The 27968-nt window shown below is 35.9% G+C and overlaps 1 protein-coding gene across 2 annotated transcripts in view; it reads left to right on the forward strand.

Annotated features, from left to right (window-relative positions):
- astn2 (astrotactin 2) overlaps positions 1-27968 on the forward strand; it is a 339835-nt gene that overhangs the window by 252057 nt on the left and 59810 nt on the right. For both annotated transcript variants that reach the window (XM_028462826.1, XM_028462827.1), the window contains exons 12-13: positions 7515-7681; positions 10484-10672. In XM_028462826.1, the coding sequence (XP_028318627.1) occupies positions 7515-7681; positions 10484-10672 (356 nt within the window). The remainder of the gene's footprint in view (positions 1-7514; positions 7682-10483; positions 10673-27968) is intronic.

Here is a 27968-nt window from a genome sequence, read left to right on the forward strand (position 1 = left end):
GTTACGTGACCAGATAATGTTTCACTCAGCTACTGTATATATTCACATACTGACTCAAGGTCAGAGATGGGCAACTTTTATCGCAGTGAGGGCCACAAAAAAGGGTTTTTTGAGTTGAGGGCCACATTGTCAACATTCATTTAGAACAAGTTTGGATGAACTATGGCCTGGCCTGCAGAACGTCTCTGCGTCGAATAGCACATACCACGTTCTCGAGAATTCAGTCAAATGACTCGGTTCCAGCAAGTAGAAAACGGGCTCTGAGATGTTTTTGACATCCACTCCTAGAATATCCATGTCAAATTACAAACCGATTCAACGAGCATTAACAGAGGAGTAGTCATTTGAAAAACGGGGCCCCCGGGGGCCCCCTGGCACGTACGGAGTAGTGGGCCCCATTTATATATTGGTATGTGTCTTTGATTTGGTACCACCAATTGTCGCAATATTTGACTTGCAAATAAATGAGAAAACAACTTTAATGAAAATTGCCGGAAAAAATGGGGGTCGAATTGTGTGAGGCATAATTGTAATCTACGTTGAATTACCTTTGAAACGATATCACACGACCAAACTGCATTCCGATCTAACGAGAACTAACGAAGGACTAGTCATTTGAAAAATGGGGCCCCCATGACACGTACGTATATATTGGCATGTGTCAATGATTCGGTATCACCAACCTTCGTAATATTTGACTCGCAAATTGAAAATCGGGCTTCCCCCTCCCCCTCCACTTAGGTGTAACACTACTCTCCCTTTTTATATCCTCCCTATAATAAAAGATTTCTTACCCTTCCTTAGGGAGGGCTGGTGATGGTCACATTTAAGCAATAAAATAAATCAATGTATTTTATTGCAATAACAAAAGAAAAAAAAAAGAAAATCGGGCTTCGAGCGTTGATGCGAACACATCCATAGATTATACCTAGTAGCGATTTTAACTAGTGTACACAACAACAACAACAACAACAACAAATTGAGTGGCGTTTTGAGTCTGGTAGCCCGGCCTAAAAAATCCCAGATCTGAGCATTAACACACCAAAATGCAAGAGCTTTTGTTTTATTTTTGTTGTCATTTTGCATCTTTTTCTCTCATTTAATGTGTTGTAGCTGTAATTTTTTTATTTATTTTTTGTTTATTTTGGTAGACATTTTGTAGATTTTTGGGGAGGCGTTTTGTGTATTTTCGATGTCATCTTTGTCAAATTTTATTGTATTTTATTGTATTTTTGTCATTTTGAAGAAAACAGTGCAGTGGTGGTGTTTTCTGAATCCTAACAATAGATTCAAGTTGTGTTCTCTAGTTGGATTGTCCCGTTATTCAAGATTTCCTTTTGGAGCAAGTGTGTTTTCAAACAACTGTGCAGAAATATCGACACCGATAACAGTCACAAGCACGGTAGTTCATCCACTAATTCCCGTCATTCTAATGAAATAAGCCGGGGTTTATTTTTCTGTTCTCGTTTTGCTAATAAGGCACGTTCTGCATTATTTGGATACTTCTTAATACTTTTTTCCTCTGTCTCTGTTAGGCTTGATCTTTTTCTGGTTTGATTAATGTCCAAATGTTCTGCTTTGCATAAGCTCTATTTCAGCTAAAACACATGAGGCATGTAATTACTTGAGTGACCCAAGTTTTTTTAGTGAAAAAAAGACACGCATGGCTTCCTATCCTGCAAAGAAAGTGTTTCATAACACATTTTGGGAACATACTCTGCACTGGCATGAGAAGGGAAGCTGTGTGTTCAGAGCTAACGTTAGCTTAGCATGTTCAAACTGTGCAGGGCAGGGTTGGAGTCTTCAATTACAATTAAATTACAATATTTGTTTTTTTCCTCAGAAAGTCAATTACAATTACGTTCTTAATTACTAAAGGTAAATTACAATTAATCACAATTACTGAGCTTTAAATAAATAACCTAATACGAATTAGCCTTCCTCCAGTGTTAGCTTTCTGTTAGCATCTCTTATGATAGCAGGTATTAAATCAGCTATAAAATACACTAAAAACAAATATCTAACACACAAATTAGCAGCTAATAAGCGCCTATAAGGTGCTTGTTAACATTTATAAATACTATTGTAATAATGGATAAGCACTGCTTAATAAGCACAAATCAACCCCGCCCCCCACTCTGATGATCCCTCCCAGTTTCCTCGCAGGCAAAGGTTGACCGTCTGAAGTTGCATCCAAGCATCTCCTAGTTCGTATATTGTTACCGAAAATAAATGTCATCGTCACCGGTACGTGTTAGCACCGTGCACGTGTTAGCACCGTGCACGCGTTAGCACCGTACACGTGTTAGCACCGTGCACGCGTTAGCACCGTACACGTGTTAGCACCGTGCACGCGTTAGCACCGTACACGTGTTAGCACCATGCACGCGCTTCACTATATATCGCGGCAGCCAAAGAGGAGGCTCCTTCGTGGGCTCTGCTCACCCCTCCTTTCTTTAAATCCTGTTATAATTGATTATAAGGCACAGACAGCACGCAGACTGTACAATTTTTTCAGAAATTATTACTTTTACGATATATGATGCTAATAAGAATCTTTTTTTTTAATTAAAGAAAATAGTTTGAATACTCCAGCTTTATAAGCACTTATATGATGCATATTAATAGTTAATAAGCACTTGTAAGATGATATAATATGCTAAATAAAAATAATACTATAGACTATTTGAGCGTTTATTTAAGTTCTGTAATAACTGTTAATTAATGCTTAAAAAGCACAAATTTGCAATGTTATTGAGGACACATTTAATACTTTGATCAATTAGTAGCACACGGACCTCATTGTTAATATTAACATCATAGGCAGATGATTGAAACTAGAAAAAACTTCCTTTGCACCCTACAGCTGCTGGAGAAGATATGTTTTATTAGATTAAAGACATAGTGTTGGCCTCAGATAAATCAATCAATAAATCAAAGATAATTTGATTGAAACAAAGTAAAAGGTTGAGACTGCTGCTCAAAAATAGTTTCTGGCTTTTTCCCTAAAAACTCTTCCAAAGTGACTTCCCAACACTTTTCTGGTAGCCTGGAATCCATCCAAATCTCTTTGTATTATTCAATTTTAAGTCATTTTTCATATGAAAGAAGAGCAACAATTTTACCTCAAACAGCAATAAATATGTATATAATGGTATAAAATATATTAACAGTTAATAAACATAATAAAACGTTTTCTATTAATGTATATATTGCCACACTAAATTTCATTGATTTGTGTCATAGATATGAAATAGTATAATAATGATAAATAATGTAATATTAATATAATGTACTGTACATGTCATATACATTCATGTGTATATATACAGTATGTGTGTATATGTGTGTACGGATGTATATACTGTATGTTTGATGTGCATATACAAACTATATATAAAACATGTGCAGAATATATATTGAATGTATATTGTAAAAATAGTATTTTTTGTGATTGTTATTATCCTGAGAACCTTATTTATTTTTGTTGTAATGGGGTAGGTATATACAGTATACAGTAAGCCTTGTTTCAACCTACACCCTTTCAGCTGAAGAATTAGACAATTGAGTGTTGTTTGCTCTGTTTAGTATTTCTGAAGACTAAATAAATTGAAATTCAAATGTTTAATACAGGCGATTAGTCTGAAAGCGTTCACAAGGAGTTTGAGTTCTAGGGGGCGGGACAAACCATGTGCAGAGTAACCAATCAAATGAAGTGTGGACGTTGACGACCATTGCTAACATAGCTAAGCCGGCTTCCTAAACAAAGCTTGTTGTTGTTCTTGTTGTGGTCTCAACAATATATGCAGGCCCTTTAAACAGCTTCTCCTTGGCGGGCACCATGTTTGTTTTCACACTACTTATAAATATAGAAATATGACGTTCTTTCTGTTTGGCTCTGATTGGCTCAGTTTCTGTTGAACTGAGGAAGTGAGCAGAAACGGCAGCATTACCATACCCACTTTCTTACAAAAATTAAGGAAGTGGGTGTGGCTACGGATAGTTGCGGAAAAACAATGGCAATGTACATTAAGAGAATCACTGCCCTCTTTGTCTGGTGAAGAACACAATAAATCACTTTAAGAATGAAGTAAAAACACTTGTATGCATTAGTCTACGGTACTCCACATCCCACAATGCAATGCGTTAAACTTTCTCGATAATGTCAATAAACAGAGTGTTTACAGTGGAGGGGAAAACAAACTTTCAAGCACGAATTTCAACCTTTTAGATCTTGTTTTTTCGAACAAATAGTCTTTGATTCATGGCAGTGGCTATTTGTACGGTTGCCGTATCAATGTATACATTCTATCCGTATGCAGCACCCCTATTTGACCAGACTAAACTTAACCCTAAACCTAATTCTAACCCTAACCTTAAAACGCTACTTACGTATACTTCGGTCACCATACCAAAAGCACTGGGGGTTTTCCGTACGTTAAGCGTACAAATAGAAATTTTCTTGATTTATTGACCAATGATGCCTACACTGTTACCTGATAGATACATTATTGTCTCCAGCAGCTTTAAAACACATTTAGCTTAACTTGTTTGTGTACTGGATAAAGAGACTAAAACAAGCCAAAAACTAGGACACTTTAAAAGAATGTATAAAGACATTAAATTGTCTTTAAATTGTGCTTTTCTTTTTCCTTTGATTGTACGACCATAAACTATTGTTAAAAATGTACAAGCATAGACTCGTGTATGTGTTGTTTGCATGAGTATATGCTGAAAGTTTGATTTAGATGCACGAGAGATGAGGTGTAGGTTTTTATAAGTTCTTTGAACTTCTTCCTGCTCCTTTTGAGCACAGTTGTTTTAGTTTTGTTATTATGAAAAATAAGTTTGTAATATGCTGCTCAAATGAAAAAAAAAAAAAAAAAGTAAATGAACACTATTTTTGTACCGTTGCGTTGTCCACCTCTGTCCGGATCTTGGTCATGGGGGCAAGATCGCCAGCAGAGAAGCCCAGACGGGAGATATAATCACTATTTTTTTTACTTCTTAATTGAAAAAGTTTAATAGATAACCTAATGAACCCCAAACATGTCTTTATTTGTTGTTTCACAGTTTCAAGCAATTCTGCCTGAGCACATGATATATTATACATGTTAAACGGTTTCATCAGAAGCCGTCAGTGGCGTTATCTATATATACTTTAATTACGTAGGTTGTTATAGTACAACAAACACACCATTTTATTTTCCACACATTTTTACCCAAGTGGAAGCAGATTATATGAAGATATATTTATAGTGGCTGTGACTGTATATATGCATCAAACAGGATACGATGCTGCAGCAAAAGTGAAATGTTTTATGCTTGTTTTTAGTTGTCTTATGCCACACACTGCGGGGATACAGCGCACAGTGTGATAGTCACCGAAGTGACATGTTATTAACTCGTGAAACTCAGATCTGACTGTGAGGAAAAACAGTCTTGGAGGTTCAGTTTTCCTCCACATATTTTGACACCGTTTCATATTGTTTTTGCACAGAGGGAAACCTGAGCTTTGGTTAGTGCAAACTAGTCCTGCAGCTACATCCCTGGGGGGTGGCATTCTTCAAGTCGTGTAGATTTATCATCTTGCATATGCATATATATGGAATGGATGTTAAATAAAGTCTGAAAAATACAGACAGAAGAGAGTATTTAAAACAGGGGTCTGTTTAGCCACAGAAATACCAACGATTGTATGCTGCCAAAACTATAATTATTGATGGTGTATAGCATATGTGTCAAACTCAAGGCCCGGGGGCATAATCCAGCCTTTTAGAGCATCCAATTCAGCCCGCAGGAGAAGGTGAAAATGATAGAAAACATTAATTATTGTTTAAATGACCAAATAATGCAGTTGTAGGTATCTCAAATTCACCAATTAAATGAAACTCCACAACATTTTTAGGGCCTTGCATTTTTCCTGTGTGTATATTATGTGAATGCAGTCATTTTTAATTGCAAATTGTGGAAAAAAATTCCCGACTTTTGTTGTCAAACAAAGGCTAGAAGTTTTATTTTTATTGTTTTGACAGGAACAATTTACATTTATAAACATTACAGTAAATGTACGAGAGTTAGCCTAATGGCTACTTTTCATCTGCTGTTCCTGGACAGCTGTTAAAAGTCTAAAAAACAATATATCCACATTTGTACAATAAAAAATATAACATTCTAAAATAGCATAAAAACATTCATAAAACTTTGTAATTCACTTGAAAATGTATAATTCAGTTCCAATAATTAGTCCAATACATATTTAAAAAATTGTTACTGTATATGTATATATATAAAAAGAATTAAAAGTACTGCTTACATTATGTGAATCTCAAATTATTACATTTTAGTGCATAAATTCAATAGTGCTATCTAAATTAACCAGCTTTTTATATACAACTTCTCAGGTAAAGGTGTTTTTGTTTAATCTGTAAGCTTCAAAAATTGAACATAAATATGACGTTTTTTTGCATCTGTTATCTTGTTTTTTGTTTTTTTTTTGTATATTTTTCAGGGTTGTTCGTCGAGCTAAGCTGATTTAAATAAATTTGTATTACTATTTTTTGGCTGTTTTGTGATTCAGCATCCCCCCCCCTGCATTTAAAGTTCAGTTCCCTTTTGTTCCCCAGCAGAGGACTAGTTGTGTGAGTCTCCCCTCATTAATCTTAAACTCTCATCCTGTGTGCTGCTCGTCAAAGTGAAGGTTCAGCAGGAGAGCAGATCCACACACATACAGTTACATTTCTGGCACGAATTAGCAGCTTTTAGAGGAAACAGTGCTGACCGCAAGATTTCAGTTTGGCAATGTTTTGGTTCTGTAATCACACAGACATTCACACTGTTCATCAAAAGATTTGTTTGTGATTTTCAAAAATCCAGCTTTCCGCTTCTCTATTATCGGCCTGTCCGCACCACCAGTGTTAGTGTGTGCGCACACGAATGAGTGTTGTGTGTGCGCCCACGAGTATTTGTGTGTTGGCGCGTTGATGTCATACAACGTAACAATATTTTCTTTGTATTTTCTTTTCAATTTCTTGTACACTCTCTAAATTCCATTGGTGAACTGTTCCAGAATCTTATTCCAACTTTATTATTATTATTATTATTATTATTATACATTCACCGCTTTTCTATACTCAAAGTAGCTTCACAATGAAGGGAGCAGTGTTGTGGTTTGTTGCCTTGCTCAAGGGCACCTCGGCAGTGCTCGAGAAGTGCCCTGGCACCTCTCAAGCTACCAGAACAACTTTAGTTTTTTTTGGTTCCCTCCGGTTCCCAACCCATGTCCCTACGGACTGAGCCACTGCCGCACACACCGATGTACAAAAGCTTTTCCTTGTTGTCCGCACACTCACAGACCTAAAATTAATTTAATTTCTTAGTTTGTAATCCCTTTGATGGCTAAATTCCATCTTTCCTGATTAAAATGCGTTCCCTGACCTGTGCCTGACTCTCCGCCGTTACCTTCTTTAAAAGACTTCCCTCTCACCACCTTTTCCTCCCTCCTCTCCCTGCAGTGTCCTGGGGGCCTGAGGCCAATGAAGGATGGCTCTGGTTGCCATGACTACTCCAGAGGCATTGACTGCACGGACGGTTTCAATGGAGGATGTGAACAGCTGTGTCTCCAGCAGCTCGTGCCTCTCGACGATGACCCCGGCTCCAGCAATGTGCTCATGTTTTGTGGGTAAGAATAACGAGCGATTAAAGGAAAAAATAAAATAAATTAAAAAGTAACAGGCAGGTTGTGTGAAATTAGGTTTGTGAACTTGATGGAACCTCTGCCTATTGCATAATAATTTCTAGTGTAAAACCTAATCTGGGAAAATTGGTCGAATGCAAAACCACTTTCAATGTTAATGTGGCGTTCTGTTGCACAATGATTTCATTAATAACCACATTAGAAACACTGAAAACGTGTTACAATACCATCACAAAAACCACACAAAGTTCCCTGTAACAGTGTTTGTTTCATATAATCACCAGAGCTTCATAAATATGTGACGCTCAATACCCAAAGCATGAATTTAGAGACTCCCAAAGATGAAAACAAAACATTCCTTCATTAAAGAAAACAGCATTGGGGTGAAATCGGATTTGTAATTAAAACCTACTTATTACTTTGACTTATGAGTCAATCTGATCTCCTGACGTGTCTCGACCGCTAACTGTCAGTCTTCCTCAGAGGCATCTAATGAAAGAACTAATACAGACACAGGAAAACGATGTCAGGAGATCAAAGTAAGTCAATTTCAAAGTAAAATTGTCTGAATAAATAATTAAACCTTAACATATTTGGAAAAAGAAGACAAAATTAAATTGCTGAAATTATTTTGGAATAGTTAATAACGATTATACCATTATATATATTTTTTTTTTTGCTTGTTTGGAGTAGTTAGTATAGATTTAGTCACCTGGTTCTCCACATCATTAAAATGCTCTGGACTGCAAATAGTTTTTTAAAAATAAATTCTGTAAAACTTACAGAGACTAATGATTTTTTTTTTTTTTAAGAGTTGTTCTTAAATTCATGCCTTTTGAGTCGTGAATTTAAGAAATTTGGTGTACGTGAGAAAATTCAATGTAACAGTATGTCAGTATCTGTCAAAACATGCATTAAAATAAACATGCATAGCAACCAAAATAACATAGAGAATGAAGTTGTCCAAAGCTCAAAATTCAATTATGGGGCTTTACTGTTTGACAGCAAAAGTTTTCAGTAGAAACCCTGCACTATCAAAGAAAGGGAAATAGACAATTGTAATGTGTCTGTTTGAGTTAAATGTGTTGAAGTTAAATAAAAAGTGCTATTGCATTATAGGTATCAAAGGTTAAATGAGTTTATTCCTGTTCTTTAATTGGACGGTTCCATTCTGAATGAGATTGGAGTGTTTGCCAACAACCGTACAGTCCCTTTTCCTGCTGAGGCGATGAGATCTGATCGACTGCATGAGCTCCAGTTTCAGCCCCAGCGAACAGCAGTAGATCCTCAGGCCTGTCCGTAGGACATGATTGTTTGGATAAAAGGAAGAGATACCAATTGTGTTACTAACTGCAGTCTGCTTGATTCTGCGCCACTTGAAAATGTTTCCAGCAGAGAGCTGATGGTGGGAATGGATGCTGCGCTATTTTGCAGAATGGGGAAAATTTAAATTTTTTTCTAATAGTAGATTAAATGATAGATGAGGACACCCGTGGAGGATGCCAGGGATGACACCCGCACTTTCAATTAAAAAAAATAAAAAATCCCCCTCACTTTTTACAGAGGGATTCATTGTTGAAAATGTATTGGTCCAGTGAGATTGATTGAATGACGATCAAGCCAATCACAGCCAGCCATTTAACGAAGGCACCATTCCGAGAAGGTAAACAAAGAGTTAACGTCGATGAGTAAAGTGACAAACAATGAGTAACAGGTGACAAAATGTGGCAAAAATGTGTCAAGAAAAGCGTGAAAAGTGACTAAAATGGGACTAAAGCAGTCAAGAGTGGCAAAAAGAGGAAGCAGGTGGTATGTAAAAGGTAACTTAAATGAGCAAAATGTGGCAAGTAATAGTGAAAAAGGGCAGAAATGTGGAACAAAAAACAGGCAAAATGTCAGGAAAAAAGGAAACAGGTTGTTTCTTTGGATGAAAAGTAGCAAAAAAAAATGGTTAAAGAATCGACAGAAATTAGATCAAAGTGTCAAAAATAACTTGCAAAAATGGACAACGCTTTGTAACAAGGGATATTTACTGGCAAAAGGAAGCTAAAATCTAAAAAAAACTAAAAAGTGTCTCATTTTTGGGAAATTAAAAAAAATGGGACAGAGGAAGTTGCGAAATAGCCAAAGAAAAAGGTAAGAAGGGGTTAAAAAGTGTCCTACATTTAGCTATTAGCATTAGTTTAGCATGAGCTAGCATTACCATTAACAGCATTAGCATCAGCATTATTAGCATTAACATAAATTAGCATTAACATTGATTAGCAATTGCATTTGCTAGCTAGTGTCACCATTATCTTAACATTAACCTGTCATTAACATTCGCATTATAATTAGCTAGCATTAACATAATATTAGAATTAGGATTAGCTTTCATTAGCATTAGCATAAACTAGCATATACATTAACTAGCATTAACATTAGCCTAACATCATATCAGTAGCATTTGCCTAGCTATAACATTAGCCTAGCATTAGCAGACAAAAAGAGCCATATGTTGAGTATCACTGACTTAATAACTGGTTTATCATGGTTTTAGTAAATTAATGTAATAAACTAAATTGGGAGTCGATGGTTGCCCCCTCCCTTTAGAACACCCTCACTTTTAAAACCACTGCTCCACCCCTGGATGAATGAGGATATCTTTGTTTAATGACACAAGGTTAGGATTCCATGTTCTCGTCCTCAGCTGTTCAAACCAATCCCATCTTCTGACTTGAAGTGTCTGTTTTTTATTTTAAACCTTACACGCCGTGTGCCATGTTAACACCTTTACTTCCTCCACAGGTGTGTGCAGGAGTACAAACTCTCAGGGGACGGTCGCTCCTGCCTCCTCCTAACAGACAACTGTGAGGGACCAAAGTGCCCGAGGCAGGATGTCCACTTTAATGACACCCTGTTTGGTGAGATGCTGCACGGATACAACAACAAAACCCAGCAGGTCAACCTCGGACAAATTTTCCAAATGACCTTCAGGTAAATGCACAGATATGTGTCGCACACTATACCTACTGTATGCTGACATTTGGTTAGTTTTCATATGTTTTTTAATAAGAATATTTTAGCAAATTCTAATTTTACAATCACGAGATAAAAAATATTTTTAAATGGTTATTTATTGATATTGTTAGACGATAAAGAAGTAGGACCATAATCAAAAAAAATTGGTAACTACAATCAAGCGTTTGCGATGACTTGCAATGAGTCTTTTACAACGTCGTGAAGGGATTTTGGCCCAATCATCTTTGCAGAATTGTTGTAATTCAGCCACACTGGAGGGTTTTTGAGCATGAACCACCTTTTTAAGGTCATCATGCCACAGCATCTCAATAGGATTGAGGTCAGGACTTTGACTAGGCCACTCCAAATGTCTTCATTTTGTTTTTCTTCAGTCATTCAGAGGTGGACTTGTTGGTGTGTTTTGGATCATTGTCCTGCTGTAGAACCCAAGCTCACTTCAGCTTGAGGTCACAAACAGATGGACGGACATTCTCCTTCAGGGGTTTTTGGTAGACAGCAGAATTCATTTTTCCATTTATAACAGCAAGTCTTCCAGGTCCTGGAGCTGCAAAACAGCCCCAGACCCTCACACTCCCACCACCATAGTTTACTGTTGCTATGACGTTCTTTTTCTGAAATGCGGTGTTACTTACAGATGTAATGGGACATATATGTATATACATTATTCATTAATATATATTTATACAATTATACAATCAATGTATGCCTGTTTGTTGGATTTTATTTATTTTGTTTATTTATTTCTAGATTAGGAGATAACAAAGGAGAAATGCTTGAATGAGCAGTGGTTGCGATTAGTCTATTGATGCAGTTTCTATGTCATTCATCAGCAAATACTTACCACCAGAATAGAAGGAGGGTCTTTCCATGCACACATTTCTAGTTTGAATTGAAAAGCATAGCTGAACTGAATCTCCCTTTTCCAGTGTGCTTGTGTTTTTTATTTTCACTCTTCCTCTCATACAGGTTCTTCTCTTTGGAGCAGTTTCCAAAGGTGTAACCATGAAGGGCTTTTCATTTGTTCTGCCCTTCAGGCCACTCTAGTTGTGCCAGGCTATAAACAACTGCATGTTCTGCCTGCTATGGTGCCCGAGGGTTTTTGTTTGGAAGAAGCGAGACCATTGTTGTATATTTACAGTACCTCTATTTAAATGTCTATCTTGTTATGCATAATTGTGTAGATAAAGGACTAGGGATGCAGTGGAAAACAGAAAAAAAAAGAAAAGTTGATTAATCTAGTAATTTTTCAGTCAATTAATATTAAAAATGCACATTTTGTAGTGTTAAAGAGAAACTAAACACAGAGGAAATTTAAAAGATGCCTTGATTATGGGCGGGGCTCCTGGAGCAGTTAAGCCACGCCCAGTCTATACAATAAAATCTCCAATGACAATGTTTATGCTCTGCTAACTACCTACTCATTACTCACTGTACCTCTTTATTCCCAATCCTCTCAATCCAACTTCCTTGCCACAGATTGCAGTAGGCAGTCACTAGTTTTCATAGAAGGGGCGGAGCCAACGGTGGTTGTTTGTGATGTAAGAAGCCATCAAAACGTCACAAAATTCAACTGTAATAGCCTGATTTCAACCCATAGAGGGCACTCACTTTTACATTTTCACAAGAAAATATGCCAAAATAAATACTTTAACTAAATGTCAAGAAGCACTATTTTATACCCAAATACATTTGTTTTTTGGGGGGTGTAGTTACTCTTTAAGGCTTATTGAGCTTGTTCCAGTAATAGTAACATGGGAGAAAATGAATTAAAATTATTATTATTGATTTTTTTTTTTGTATTTACATATTTTTTTTATTATTATCATTATTCCTCCACTTACAAAAATTATTATTTACACCTATCTGTACTGAACTATTTGTTATCATAGGCAATTGTAATTTATACATTTTTTTTGTTTAATGTCCTTTTTGTGTATGTATATTGTATATTCTTGCTTTTACTCTTTACTTTTGGCTGCTTTAAAGAGGAAACTTCTACTTTGTATAATTAATAAACTATAATCTAAACTAATTTGAACATAATGCAACTATCCTTGAGGTTTATATACAGTATTTTAGCTTATAACTTGTAGATAACATTGTGTGTGCTTGCTCGTCTGTTTTTATGTCTGTAGTTTCTGTGTAAACAACGCAGTTTGAGCGTTGATACGGATTTGAGCAAGGGAGCCTTATCAAAACTTTGTGCTTCATTGCAGTTTGTTATTTTGGGTCTACAAAGCGAGTGGATATTGAGTGGACCGGACTTTAATGCAGTCTGGAGACAAGTTTCTTCATATTCTTCCAGGGTCAATATGAAGTGTCTGCTTCAAAACACTGGCAGAAGTCTCAACAGGTTCAGCATCTAGTGGGTGTTGAAGGAATTCATTTGCATTGATTAATTTTTCCAATAATTTATTTGACGAATCAATCAAGTCCCACAAAGCTTCTGTTGGTGAGACTTTAGCCTTTAAAAAGTTTCTGATGTGTAGCTTATATTTAGAAATATGCTTTAACACAGACATGGGAAACTGTGGCCTGCTAAAGTAAACACACAAATAATCAGATTTGCGACAAAAACACACAAGACAACTACAAATATACAAAATAATACAAAAAATATACCCAAAGGGTGACAAAAAACACAACATAACTCCAAAGACTAACAAAATGACAACAAAAAAATCACAAAAGGACAACCAAAGACACAAAATCACTCCAAAAAAATGGTGAAAAAGTGGCAAAAATGTGCAAGAAAAGATTAAAAATAACTAAAATGGGTCCAAAGCTGTCGAGTGGTAAAACATTTATGAAAAAAGAGGAAACAGGTGGTATGTAATGGCTAAAGATAGCTTATATCAGCAAAATGTGGCAAACAATAGTGAAAAAGGGCAGAAATGTGGAACAAAAAGAGGCAAAATGACATGTGTTATTTATTGGGCAAAAGGTATCTTATTTGGATGAAAAGTTACGAAAAAAAAATGGTTCAAGAATCGACAAAAATTGGATAAAAGTGTCAACAAAAAAAAACAAACAAAATGACAACCAAAAAACACCAAATCACACAAAACAACAAAATAGTTTCAACAACAGAAGATTTTGAAAAATGAGAACAAATAAATCAACACACAAACACAAAATGAGAGAAGAAGTATATAAAATAACAACAAGGGTAGACAAAATGGCACTTAAAATACACAAAACTGTAACTACAAAACAAGAATACTAAATCTCTTTGTTTCTGTATTAATACTCAGTTGGTCATTATTTTTTGGGGGGAAAAAAAAATAATTTTCAAAAAATAATATATATATATATTTTATTATTTTAAAAAAATTTTTTTATTTATTTATTTATTTTTATTAATCACATTGTATTGCCCCCCACTGTGATAAAAGTTGCCCATCTATGCCCTAATATATGTATAGTAGTATAAAAACACCTACATAATCCCTGAGGTTTGTCAAATGTCATCATCATTAAGGAAAATGAAAAGAGCTCTGCCTGATTATTCTAAATCGCTTTGCATAGCTTTAGGTGAGGCAATTGGATTCTGCGGCTATAATTTAAAGAAGTTTTTAATAAAAGAAACTTTTACTTACAAACTAGAAGAGAGAATGCTGCTACATGTGTAAAAGTGGTTCAGTTTTTCACCCCCAAGGGAAATAACCAAAAGATCATTGGCATTTTAATTTGAAAAGCTATTAGCATAAAATTACAGCTTTGGTTAAGAAAAGAAAATGGCTGCGTACATCAAAGGATTTCCAACTTTTGCTTTATAGAACAGGTAGAAATGGTTAATAAGTGAAATATGAGTTAGCGTCTGTTCTAAGAGAGTTGGTAGGGATGGTGGATGTTTACAAGCATTCCTAAAAAAGACGTTGGCTTCACTAAAACAGAATAAATCTCAAAAACGCACTCGACAGCGTTCGACTTGACACATTAAACAACAGATCTGTTTGGAGGTTTAAAGACAGAGGAAGGAGACATCCACCATTTGGTTTGACTTCCTCTAAAGTTCCTCTAGCTTCACGTGTTACAAAGATACATAAAACCAAACGTAATGAGATTTGCACTTCAGCCAGAGATCTGCTGAGGTTGTACAAATGACAGGTTTAAACAAGCGAATCGCTGCGGTGGCCAAAAGAAGCGTGTGACGGGCGTAAAAAGGACGTACATCTTTGTAAATGTAAAACACCCACATAGTAGATTAAACACCATCCACTTGAAAAATAGGTTAATTCAACCATTGTTGGCATCTGTTTTTTTTTTTTTAAACAAGGACAATTTCTTAAAAGCTTTGCGAAGCATTGTTCACCACTTCAATTACATTAAAACCCTCTGATAAACAAAACATCAGCATAAGTTACAAATGCATCTACTTTTCTTCACCGTTTCTATGTTTTTTTATGAATGCCCAGCCATAATCTGTTTTATCAGTCACTGCATGCTGCTGCCGGGTTTCTCCACGGTGAGACGGATGTACTTCAAACATGCGTACGGAGCGGATTTATCAGCAACACAGACCCTTCCAAAAAAATACACACAAACAAGAATTTCCCTTATACCGAATGAGCGTGATCAGGAAAAAAAAAAGGCAATATCTTTCCCCTTTAAAATGTATGACATTTTTTCCCTATAATCCTTCTTACTTGAAAAGCTTGTCCTGTCACAGATATAAATCCTAGAACAGAACATTTTTCCTCTCTAATACAAAAAGAACAAAACCCCCAATTTCCCACCTCAATCTTCGTTTTATTGCACCTGTGCAATTTGCACCTGCTCCGAGAAGCGATTGAAATTTCCATGCTAATTGCAAGACACATACTCGGTTTAACATATTTGGTTCCCTACAGTCAGAGGCTCATTCTGCTGATTACATGCAGATGACAGGAAGACACTCTCAGGCTTTTGTTGCCTTTATGGGTAAATAATGCAAATGTCTTTTAGTGCACTTTCCTTTCAAAGCGCCTTTACAATAAAAGACAAATGCAAAACGCATCCATCCATCCATCCATCCATCCATCCATCCATCCATTCATCCTCTGCCACTTATCCATGGTTGAGTTGCGGGGGTAGCATCCTTAGCATCGTGGAAACAGACTTCCCCTTTCCTGGCCACTTTGTCCAGCTCTTCCCAGGGATTCCCAGGGCGTTCCGAGCTGAGAGACATAGGCTGCACCCCAATACCCACACTACGGAGTTCCACAAAGGGCGCACTTGGTTTAAGTGCACTTTGGATGTAAAGTGTGTAAAGGAACAAGTGCTGAAAGGATACAATTGGGACAGTTTTCAGTTACGTCATCCACCTGAGTCAGGACGTCATCAGTCGTGATGTCAAAATGGCGTTGATAGCAGCTGCGCTGGCAATGTATTTTAATAAAATATTTGATGCCTTACTTACACTTGAAAAGACATTTTTTTTGCTGCCAACAGGGTTTATGGTGAGAGTTTGTCCGCCATCTTTTTTTTGTTTTTTAATTGGATTGTCACACGACAAAAGCACTTATGGGTAATTCCCTTCATCGGAGTACACAGATGTGCATGAAGGGTCGCATAGTGGGCAGAGGTACAGCATACTCCGTACGTTTGGGACACCCTACGCACGTGCACTCTTCAGCGGGAGTGCGCAACAGAGAGTCACACGGGCGCAGGCGTGTCCTGGATCTTCGTCGGGGTCGCCTACTGGTGAGACGTGCCCTGAACACATCACCAAGGAGACGTCCGGGGGGCATCCTAGTAAAGTGCCCGAGCACCCTTATCTGGCTTATCTCGATGCGGAGGAGCAGCGGCTCCACTCCGAGCCCCTCCCGGGAGAGCCCAGCCACCCTATGAAGAAAGCTAATTTTGGCATCTTTTACCCACGATCATGACCCAAAGCTCACAACTATAGGTGAGGTAGGAACAACGATAAATTGAGAGCGTTGCCTTTCGGCTCAGCTCCCTCTTATCCACGACAGATTGATGCAGAATGTCATCACTGCAGACGTCGCACCAACCCCCCCATGGATCTCCTGCTCCATTCATCCCTTACTCATGACTCTGAGGTACTTGAACTCCTCCACTTGGGGTAGGATCAAATCCCCAACCCAGAAAAGGCATTCCATTCACCTTTTTACGGTCGAGAAACCAAGGGATTTGGAGGTGCTGATTCTCATCCCAGCTGTTTCACACTTTCCTGCGAACTGAAAACAGGAAACATTATTTTCTTCATTTACTAAGCATGAAATAAGAAAATCATGGTCAGTTTTAGTTACAAAAATCCATGTTTCAAGGATTTATATTATTAAGACTTTAGATTTTATTATTCTAAGGGGAAATCATTTTTAATAGCTTTGTACTTTTAAGACAGCAAAACATGCAATATCAACAACTTCAATAACAAATGACAATATTCAAAAAAAAAAAAAAAAAAAACACTTCCCTATACTCCCTGCGATCCTGAAAAACAAGAACAAGTGGGTCTGAAAAAAGATGGATGGATGGACTTCCCTATACTGTTTAAGGCAGCTATGAGCATATTAAATACACAGGAGGAACAGTACAGTAGAATTGGTTGAATGATAGAACAGGAGGAGGTGGTGAGGGGAAACAAAGTCCTAAGAGTTTACAGATGACTGACTGGTGTGTTGGTTGAACCTGAGTGAGTTCAAATTATTGAAAGCTGTCGAGTATTTCAACTGACTGGTTGTTGATGCTGATGTGAGGTGGGGATCGAATATTTATTGCGTTGGTTTAAACCGAAAGCAGAAAAGCCAGTTGTTGTTTTTTTTCTTACAACATTCTGAATTGCTTTGGGAAAGATTACCACGTAGATATGATTCATCTCTTCCAGGTTCTGAATCATGTACGACATGTCATGCAGCTAATGCTCCTTTACTGCCCATCACATCCGCCGCACCATTTGCCGAGTGAACAATGGCCTTGTCCTCTGCGTGACCTGTTAACATAAGTTTCTGCTTCACACTTAAATATATTTATAGAGACATATTCCGCTTCTCAGCTTCATCATTTTTTACAACCTGCACCCACCCCACCCTCCCCATCCTGCACCACCTTTCATATGCAGATGCAAAGTCTTTCACAGTCCCCCGCCTCTTTATTTTTCTCACCTCCACAGTCTACTGACTCTCACAGCGACTCATTCCCCTGCATCAGCAGCCAAAAAATGAAATGTTGGATGATTGAAGTAATATTTTAGTATCACAGCTTTACAGGTAGACTTTTATTATCAGATATTGCCTGTTGATTTATAGCATTTTTTATTTTTTTTTGCATGCTTGCGTTTTGTTGAAATTGATTTAGCTTTGCATCGTTTCTTGAAGTAAGCCACAAATAGACGTTTGCATATCGAGTATGTATGGAAATAAAAATGAATAAAATAGAAAAGAAAAACATGTCCTTGTGTGATAAAGTTAAAAGCATTAATGGGGATGTTACACTTGAAAAGATACTCAGTGGATTTATTTAATGTGATTCTTCCTTTGGATTCCAGTGTTTAACAGCAAACACATAATGTATTTCATATATGTATTATATGCATCACCGTCATTAAATGAACACAATTTTCAGCTGCATAGAAATGACGAAGAAGAGACTTTTTTGTTCAATGGATCTGTAAAGAACATTCTTGGTGCCACAAAATGATTTGCTACACTTAATAAAAGTAAAGTGTGACATGCATTTTATGTGAATTTGAGATTACAAAACCAAAAAACAGAACATATGCACTTATTAGTTATTATTCAACCAACTCAACCACTTTATACACAGTGCCTTTGTCGCATGTATTGTACGCTGAGCTTTAACATAAATGCCAAGGTAGGTTTTAGTATTTTTCAATCCAAAGTTTCATCCCCAAAACAAAGTTTTTGGTGTAATTTATCTTTTTTTTTTTTTTTTTTTTTTTTTTTTTTGAATGGGTTGTTTTTTTTGGTCGTTTTGGATAGTTTTGTTATTTTTGTGTATTTCTGTCATCACCTTGTGTATTTTTCTGTCATTTTTGAGTGTTTTTGGTGTCATTTTGTATGTTTAGGATTGAGGCCACACAAAAGAAACACATTGTATCTGAAATTATACAATATTTCATAGAACTTATCATCATATGTTGCTGCAATGCCTAGTTTTCTTTGGCTCGACGTGTAGGAGTTTGGTGGCCCCCTGCTGGTTTGTTTATGTGTGTGTGTGTGTGTGTGTGTGTGTTGGCCCCGTTCAACGTGAGATTGGCTGAGATGGGCCTCAATAGACCAAATGACTTTTTACAGCGAACGTCTGCAACAGTTTTTCCCAAAGGACCGAAATATTGGAAGACAACACTGTAAAAGCTGGTGTTAGAGTTTTGCTGAATCAATCAATTCATTACAGATGAATATAAAAAGAATCAACAATAACATCAAGTCAATAGGATATACCAGGCACTCGTATAAAACACGAGCTGTGGGCGTCAGGGTCTGCTCATTCCTGGGCCTCGAACATAGTTTTCTCTGCATTTTTATTCTATTTTGTTATCTCGTGTTTCTCCTCCTTTGGCTGGAACATGTCTTCTTTTGTTAAGATACGTAAGATATTGCTAGGGACAAACATGAGCTCATCAAAGATAGATATGCACACATTATATAGGTCAAAGCACAGTTTTCATAAGTTTAAATCTTACAGTATTCTTGTTTTACATTTGAAATTAAGCAATCAGTTATTGTAGTTAAAGATGACATTTACTGCTGATATAAAGCAATACATGTTATTTTTAAGATGTATTGATTGATTTTTATCATTTAGGGGTATATTGTGTCTATTTATTTGATTTATTAGGTATATCTATATTAGTTGTTTAAGGTGTATTAAGTATTTAAAATAGAATTATTCTTATTTTTTAATGATTTAGAATTTGTGCACAAACTGTCCTTTTTTTTGTGTTAATCTGAGTCATTTATGTCTGATTTGTCTCTTTGCTTACGTACTTGCTTGTTTTATTGTTAGATTTAGATTCAGATGAAGTCAGATGTTCTAAAACTGTTTCCAAAAAAAATAGGCTGTGAACAAAGGTGTGTTTGTGTGTTTTTGGAGTCATTTTATGTTTTGTATTATTATTTATTTTTCCTTCTGTGTATTTAGGGCCATGAACATTTCCAATCTAACCAATCGGAACATTATTATTGTAATTTTTGTATATTTTTGTTTTGTATGTGTTTTTGGTATCATTTATCATTCATTGTTTTTGTCATTGCATGGGTTGTTTTTTGGTCGTTTTCTGTTATTTTTGTGTATTTCTGTCATCATCTTGTGTATTTTTCTGTCATTTTGAGTTTTTTTTGGTGTCATTTTGTATGTTTAGGATTGAGGCCACACAACAGAAATGCATTGTACATATCATTTATCATGCATTCATCATGCTTTGATTGAAGTTAAAGTTTAATGGCTGAAGTTATTATTATGAGGTAATTAAGTAAACACACCTCTGTCTGGTAATATCAGGTAGTTATTTGTTAAATTAAATTACTAAATAAAATAAACTTTAAAATCTGCATTTTTATGGTGTCATATTTTCTATCAATGTATGCAAAGTATTATCTGGTACGCATTATTATTATTATTATTATTATTATTATTATTATTATTATTATTATTATTATTATTATTATTTCTGTGCAAAAGACAGTGACCATAGTGAGGTTATTTCACATTCAATTTGAATGTTTTACTGTGCATTTCTTTTGTCAGATATAGGGAACAAAATTAGTGTTTTTCACAATATATAGTTGAGTTTAGGTCTATTCCGACCTTACCTAAACTTTTTAAGGCAATGCATCACATAGTGAACCTAAATCAAGCAGTAATTTGCAGTTGTATTTGTCTCACTTCAGAGTTCACCCTCTTTGTCTTTTAAACTCAATAATTGTTTTCCTTCCAGCTCATTCCCTACAATTACATTTGTGTGGCTACTCTTCGAAAATCCACACATTTAAAGATTCCATCACAGATAATGGTTATAATAGCTGTTTTTAGTCCTGGTGGAGGGTGTAATTTTATTTCAGTTGTATCACAATTGGCATATTGAAAATTTTGGATTATTACCTGAAATGTGTGTTGCTGGTTTAAACGAATGAGTGATTTTTGTGTGGATTGTGTGATGTTTATTCTTTTAAAATAAACATTATGAATAGATGTGTCTCTTTATACCTAATAATTCCACAGCAAAACACATTGATGGCAATTGTTTTCTTTTTTTTTTTTTTTTTTTTTTTTTTTTTATAAAAAAATGCATTATTGTTATAACAATTAAAGCTGTAAAAGCAGTTGTATGATTTTTTTTTTTTAGCAAAACAACAAACATATAATCATGATTAAATTGCTATAGGGCTCAAAGTAAAAACATTTTCCTCAGACATGCTATAAATCGAGCTCAGGAAACAGCGGACTGGACAATGGACAAAGCATCAATAGTCATTTGTAAAAACAATCTTTGAGTTATACAGTAGGAAGAGTGAGATATGAGAGCATAAAGATAATGTCTCATTACTATTGAAATGTGAGTAGCTGTAGCCGTTTACCCCAGTGCATTTGTTGTAATGTGTAATGTGCATTTAGTTTTTGTCTTGTATCAGTACATTCATTTCCTATTTTATTCAGTTCAAGGTAGTAGTAAGGGCATCACAAAGTCAATACATAGAGACAGAGGCTGTGTTCAAAATGTCATACTAACGTACTGCTCGTTGGTGCCCTAGGCAAAATTACTTAATGCCCCCCCCACGCCTGGGAAATCCATAGCTGTGTAAAAAATAGTTCAATACGTACTATTACGTACAAAAATAAACATTCACGTAAAAACAAATGAAATAGAATAAATCCGGAACATCAAAGGCTTTGGGTCATTCGGTGCCTGCCCCCGCCCTCCTCTCCCCTCCTCTCAGGTCACATGACCTGGCCAAAGACGGTCCATCTCTCCAAACCTAAATGGGCGAAGAGGGAAGCCCAGCTCGGGGCATTGATACTGTCAAGTGCTGTATATTGGCCTGAGGAATCATTTAAAATAACTCATATGGGTCAACTCTTTAGGTCAAAAAGTCCACTGTGTGCCTTTAATATTCAATTAAGAGAAAACATGTACAGTGATTTTAAAGGGTGTGTTTCACGTTTATTATACCGTTTTAAATTAATATTTTTAAAAAAAATTAGGGGGTGAAATTTGGCGGCCGCCCGTGTTGCCTGTCGGGAAGGCCGGCCCTGGTACTGCTTATACTATGCCTGACGTCAAAATGAGTATGTAGTGCATTCACATTAGATGGCATGGAAAGATTGAGTATGCAAGAAATACCCAGATGTATACTATATGCACGGTGGGCTCACTAGTCATACTCAACCGTCCCATGATGCATTTCTTCTTGTCTTCCATTAGTTTATAACACTTTTGTAAGTAGGGCTCTTGTTTTGAGGTTAATCGGATGTTTTGTCAGTAGCACAATCGCGGGTCTCTGAAAATCTCAGGAATGTCGGTGTGTTTCTGTGAGTTTTATGGATCAAATGAGCACATGTTGATATTCTACTTGGTCACTTTCTTACTTACAATGTTTTCAACTGAGATATTTCAGTGTGCTTCAGGTTTTTGTTGTTGTAGGTTCCAAATGCATCTTGGGAAACTTGGAGGTATACTTCAGAGGGAAAGTTCATCATCCCAATCCTTCTAACCATACTTATAGTATATTGTAGACAGCAAGTTTGGGGCCAATTGTAATTGAGTAATTGATAATTAATTACAATTATGGTGTAATTATGACTTTAATTGCAATTTTAAAAATATGTTGCTGTTTTAATCATGATTAAGTTTAGATAAGTGACTTTGTAATTTTCATGAAAATTCTATAAAAAATAGTCAATTATAATTTAACGCTAAACTGGGGAACCATGTTACAGTTATGTTAGGTTATTATTTGTTCAGCCATTAAAACAAGGCTTTACACAGAAAAGAAAAAAAAACAAAAAGAATGTTCATACATAACTGACGGGGTTAAGGCTGAAGTAGATTACTTATTGATGCCTTGCTCCATGGGCACGATTCCACCTTACAAAGGGTTACAACTGAGAACAGCAAGCTCTAAAAAAATAGAATCATTCTGTTACAGTCATCATTAGTCATGTCTAAGTTTAAACACACAGGGTCATGCTTGTTTTATCTGTTGCATTCCTTCCTTCTTCCCTTGTTTGTACACATGTACAGTTCTATACATACTGTATGTAGTTAACAATTATTAAACTATGTTTCATATTTTAAAAAAAAAAAATGAAATCTAGGGGTATATTGACAGAAATAAGGCTCAGACGCCCACACCAAAATTATTAAGACCTATATTTAAATTTATTAGGTATTAAGGTAACCAATAGATAGAAAATAAATTAGATTATTTGTTTTTAAAGTATTTCACAGCTGATTTAGGACCTGTTATCATAAGAGATGCTAACAGAAAGCTAACACAAGAGGAAGGTTAACTTTTATGAGGTCATTTTTTTCAGGCTCAGTAATAATGGTTAATTGTAACTGAACTTTTAGAATCGAGAATTGTAATTGACTTTCTGAGGATAAAAAAAATATTGTAATTTAGTTGTAATTGGAAAAAATGCTGGTCACTGTAATCGTAACTGAATTGTAATCGAACATGGGTAATTGAAAACGTAATTGTAATCCTGTAGACAGTATGTACTCATTGAGTTTGTATTGCACAGTACAGAGTTTGCCATTTCAAACACATTTGCTTCTTCATGTACAAAAAAACTTCCCTTATTTGCATTTGATGCCACATAATTCGTACAGGTTTGGTTTAATCCTTTTTGTTTCAGTTCATGTTGTGAGTTAGTTCAAATGCATGTGTGACTGTGAGTTCCCCTTTTATCTGCTCAGTAACTCAAATGGCAAGGCGGCACCTAATAGACCCTAGCCTAATATCGGCTAATGTCACAGAGGCTTCCAGCTGACTACCTGCTGATTGAGAGCGGGAAGTAGGAGAGAGGGAGAGGGGCTGGATTGGGTAGAGGTGGTGATAAGGGCTGAGAGAGGAAATGAATGGGAAAATAAATGAGAAGAGAAAAAGCTAAATCAAAAAGCACAGCTGAGCAATGGGACGGAGTAACTGGTAGAGAAAAGCAGAGGAGGAAAGAACAGATCATTGCGCTGTAGCAAATGAAGCTTCTTAAGCAAAAAGAAGTCCGACATCACAACAGATGTACTTAAACCATGCAAGGAACTAGGAGTACGTTTATGGATTACATAGCACACAGTGCAGCGAAGGTTCAGTTTTCACACGTCGAGATCTGTATTTTTTTTTTAAAGGACACTTTCTCTTATTCCGCAACCAAGTATCCATTTTCAATAAGATTTGATCCCATTGCTAAGAAACTCTAACAGTTTTAATTAGGGATGTAACGATTAATCGTAAGGCAGTTAAAAATTGATTCATAGGTATCACGATTCACATCCATACTGTGAAAATTAAATCGCAGTACTTTTTTTAACCAGCAGAACTATCCAGAATTGTTGGCGGCGGGCGGAATCTGCTAATACTTTCTGGCCGCCTTCTACTTTTAAACATGTTCATACATGATTACTTACCCCTTTAGCACTGAAAAAATATTTCGTGAATATCTGTAAAAGTCACGTTTTTCTATTAGCTCTGTCTGCTAGCATAGCATCTCTTCTTCACTGCAAGACAACAGCATGCCAACCGACCACTGGGTTACCAGCGCCCTCTGCTGGTCCAAACAAATATCTGACCTAAATACAGTGAAATTACTTTTTTTTTTTTTTAAGTCCAATTGTTAAGGCACAAAATACATTTTCAGTTGCACTTTTAAAAAGAAAAGGAACTATTATGCAGTTTTGCATTGTTTACTATAGAACCAGAATTTAAATGAATAGGCTTCTTTTTCATTTGTATTATTCCTTTATTTATTTCATTCAAGATTTATTTTTAGTTAAATTGCATTGTTTTTAATAGTTTATCAAGGGATTCTTTTGACAATGAAAAATAAAAGGAAAACAGTATAGTTTTTTTTTATAGTTTTTTTCCCCAAAAAAATAAAGGAATATTTTTCAGTCATCATTTATCTACATTCCCATTTTGTAAAATAAATCGTGAGAGAATCGTATCGTGAACCCAGTATTGTGAATCAAATCGTATTGGGAGTTGAGTGAATCGTTACATCCCTGGTTTTAATCATTGTATAATCATTTTCAGGGCAGAGAAACTTTGATTATCAGGAGGAATAAAACCAGAATCATAATGTGGCCTTTGGTTTGCTTGCCTGAGTTGATTGAGGATTGGCACTTTATTCAACTAATAATCCACTTTGCAGTAAAAGATGCATGCTATTGGCTTAAAAAAAACTGCCAATCAAAATTGCATCAAAGTATTCTAACATCCACACTTATGACTTATAGGTCAAAGTGATTTATCTGTGGAGTTTTTCCAGAAAAAAGAAATATATTTGTTGAAAAGTGACCTATTACCAATTGACATATAGTCTGGAAAATAGATATTGGACATGTCACCAATTCATCACAAATCTAACGCTTAGAAATAATTACACACACATTCACACCCAGGAATATTATGAATTCCCCACACACATGCAAATAAAATATATGTCAACTATGTTAGTCAAAAAGAAACATTTTGGACCAAGAAGCTTAAGAAAACCACTACAAAGTCTTGCATCTCGAACAAGAACTCAGAGTGCAAACCTCCACCAAGCGTCAAATATCCTTTGCCAGATATTGGCTGTTATCTGGAAATGTATTCAAAGGCTTTGAAGAAATTTCATTAATAATAATACAGTAGGACCAAATGTATTGGACCCCTTTAAAAAAACAAAAACAACCCAACATAACTGAGTCAAATTTAATAAAGAAGAGTCGATTATGAACCAAGATGTGAATTTTTGAAACTTTGCCAATGATTACAGTTCGGGATTTTTTGATTTTAGATACTGATCTAGAATCAGTATATTGATCTGGATCCCCTTCAAAATTTGATGGAATCTTCCCTGGCGCAAGGACTATCTTTGGTATAGTAATAAACAAACACCGGTGAAAATATTTGACTTAAAGCAAGGATTTATTCAAAGGGATTGGATGAAGTTTGCATGTGTGTGCCACAGTGGCCATGTTTACATGGGAGCTTTAATTCCCCTTTAATTCAGAATTAAAGTTAATTCCTCTTCAAACTGACCTTGTAAACACTTAATTCCAAATGCAAATGTAATTCCGAATGAAACGACACAAAACAAGGAAACTATTGTAAAATGCAACAATAAGCCTTTTTGCCAGAACAACCTGAGTTTAACCTCCAGGACAGACCTGGACCTTTCAGGTGTAGTTTGCATGTTCTCCCAATTGTTATGTGCATTTTTTTATTTTTTAGTATTCAGGTTTGCTTTTACAATTCCATATCACAAGTGTCAGGTGTTTTAAAGTCTTTAAATGGGTTGTACTTTGAGGCTTTTCAGAATAAAAATAGAATAAAGGAAACCGTATTCTATGATGAATTGGGAGTTATTCACAAGGCCGGGTGTACGGTCTAGTTTCACTAAATATCTAATTCATCATCGGAATGAAAGTGTATTTCTCATTGATTTGCTACCATCTTCATTTGTCCTCTTCAAATTAATGCTCTGAATATTTGACAGCACATCTATTTCTTTTGTGCTTGTGAATTCACTGTCTGGCCTTTTTTTTTTTTTTTTTTCTTTAAACGCTGCTACACTTAAAAAGTTGCGCTGATGTGCGATAGCCAGACACAGTTGATTCAATTAACGTAGCTGATAATGCTCTTGCGCAGGCAAGCTAGACTGATAAAAACCACTCGCCTTCGCAGCAGCCAGTGAATCAATAGTAAACTAGAGGGTGAAATACGAGAACATACAGCATGGAAGACTTTTTTTTTTTTTTTTTTTTTAAACGCATAAAGAAACAGAATATGAAAGCGTACGAAATGACAATATACCACAATTATACAAAAATGATTCCAAACACAACAAAAATACAGAAAATGACTCCAAAAAAACCCCAAAATGATGATAAAATACAGAAAATGACTCCCAAAAAACACAAGACGACTACAAATATATGCAAAAATAACAGAAAAACACACAAAATGACAACATTGATGCACAAAAATGACTTTTAAAACAAAAAACTACAACAAAAATACACAAAATGAGTCCCAAAACACACAAGATGAATAGAAGTATACATAAAAAGTAAAGAAAAAAATACTAAATGACAACAAAAATATACAAAAGTACTCCAAAAAATATAAAAGATGACACTCAAAACACACAAAACAAGGATAAAAATGAGCAAAAAATATGCAAAATTCCAACAAAAATACACAAACGCTTTGTTGTTACCTGTATTAAAGCATAAAGTGGTGGGGGTCTGATTTCATATATAGATTATATATTTTAAGCAAAACGTGCATGCTTTATGAGTCTGGAAGTGTATAACTATTTTGTCTCCATATGCTGCGGAGTTGGCCTCGAGGCTAACAATGGCAGTTCTTCAGTTTGGCCTTTTATTTTGAAAGGGGTGCTGCACCGAGTAAGTTTTAGATCAGGACTGAATCTGAATTTGTGGGTGGAAGTTTTAGGCTTGATTGATAAGCTAACTGCAGGCTAGTAACACTTGTAATTCTGTATTCTGTCTCCACTCCTTCTTTCATCCTTCACCACTTTAACACACCGTTTTTGCCTTGCGCGGGTTCTCGCCGTCTGCTGTGAATTTACTCATCATAAATTATTCACAAATGCCAATTCATAAATAGACGCTGTCTCCAAGCCATCTCGCAATTTCATATAACTCTGTGAAACTTTCCACATTTAGCATTCACCCACACTCCCACCTTCTGCAAGGCCGCGCTACGAGGCAGGTAATTACTGCTCCTGTGATGTGATTTCTGAAGCCTGCCTCTTCAGGTGGTGACTACAAAAATAAGCTCTGCTTCACTAGTTCCAGTCACACAGATACAAAAACAGACCAGATAACATATCATTTTATCATGCCTTCATGTCAGTAATATTACCTGGTAATTATGCTGTGAAAAAAAAGCTGTCTTTGACTCCTCATAATGATCTAATACACACGTGTCAAACTCAAGGCTTTGACACGTGTGCCCCTTTAGGGCATCCAATGTGGCCCACAGGAGAAAGTCAAAACGAAAGAGAAAACAATAATGAATGTGTGTAAATGACCAAATAATTCAGTCCCTCA

The sequence above is a fragment of the Gouania willdenowi genome, chromosome 12 (assembly GCF_900634775.1).
Source record: "Gouania willdenowi chromosome 12, fGouWil2.1, whole genome shotgun sequence".
In the NCBI taxonomy this organism is placed as follows: domain Eukaryota; kingdom Metazoa; phylum Chordata; class Actinopteri; order Blenniiformes; family Gobiesocidae; genus Gouania; species Gouania willdenowi.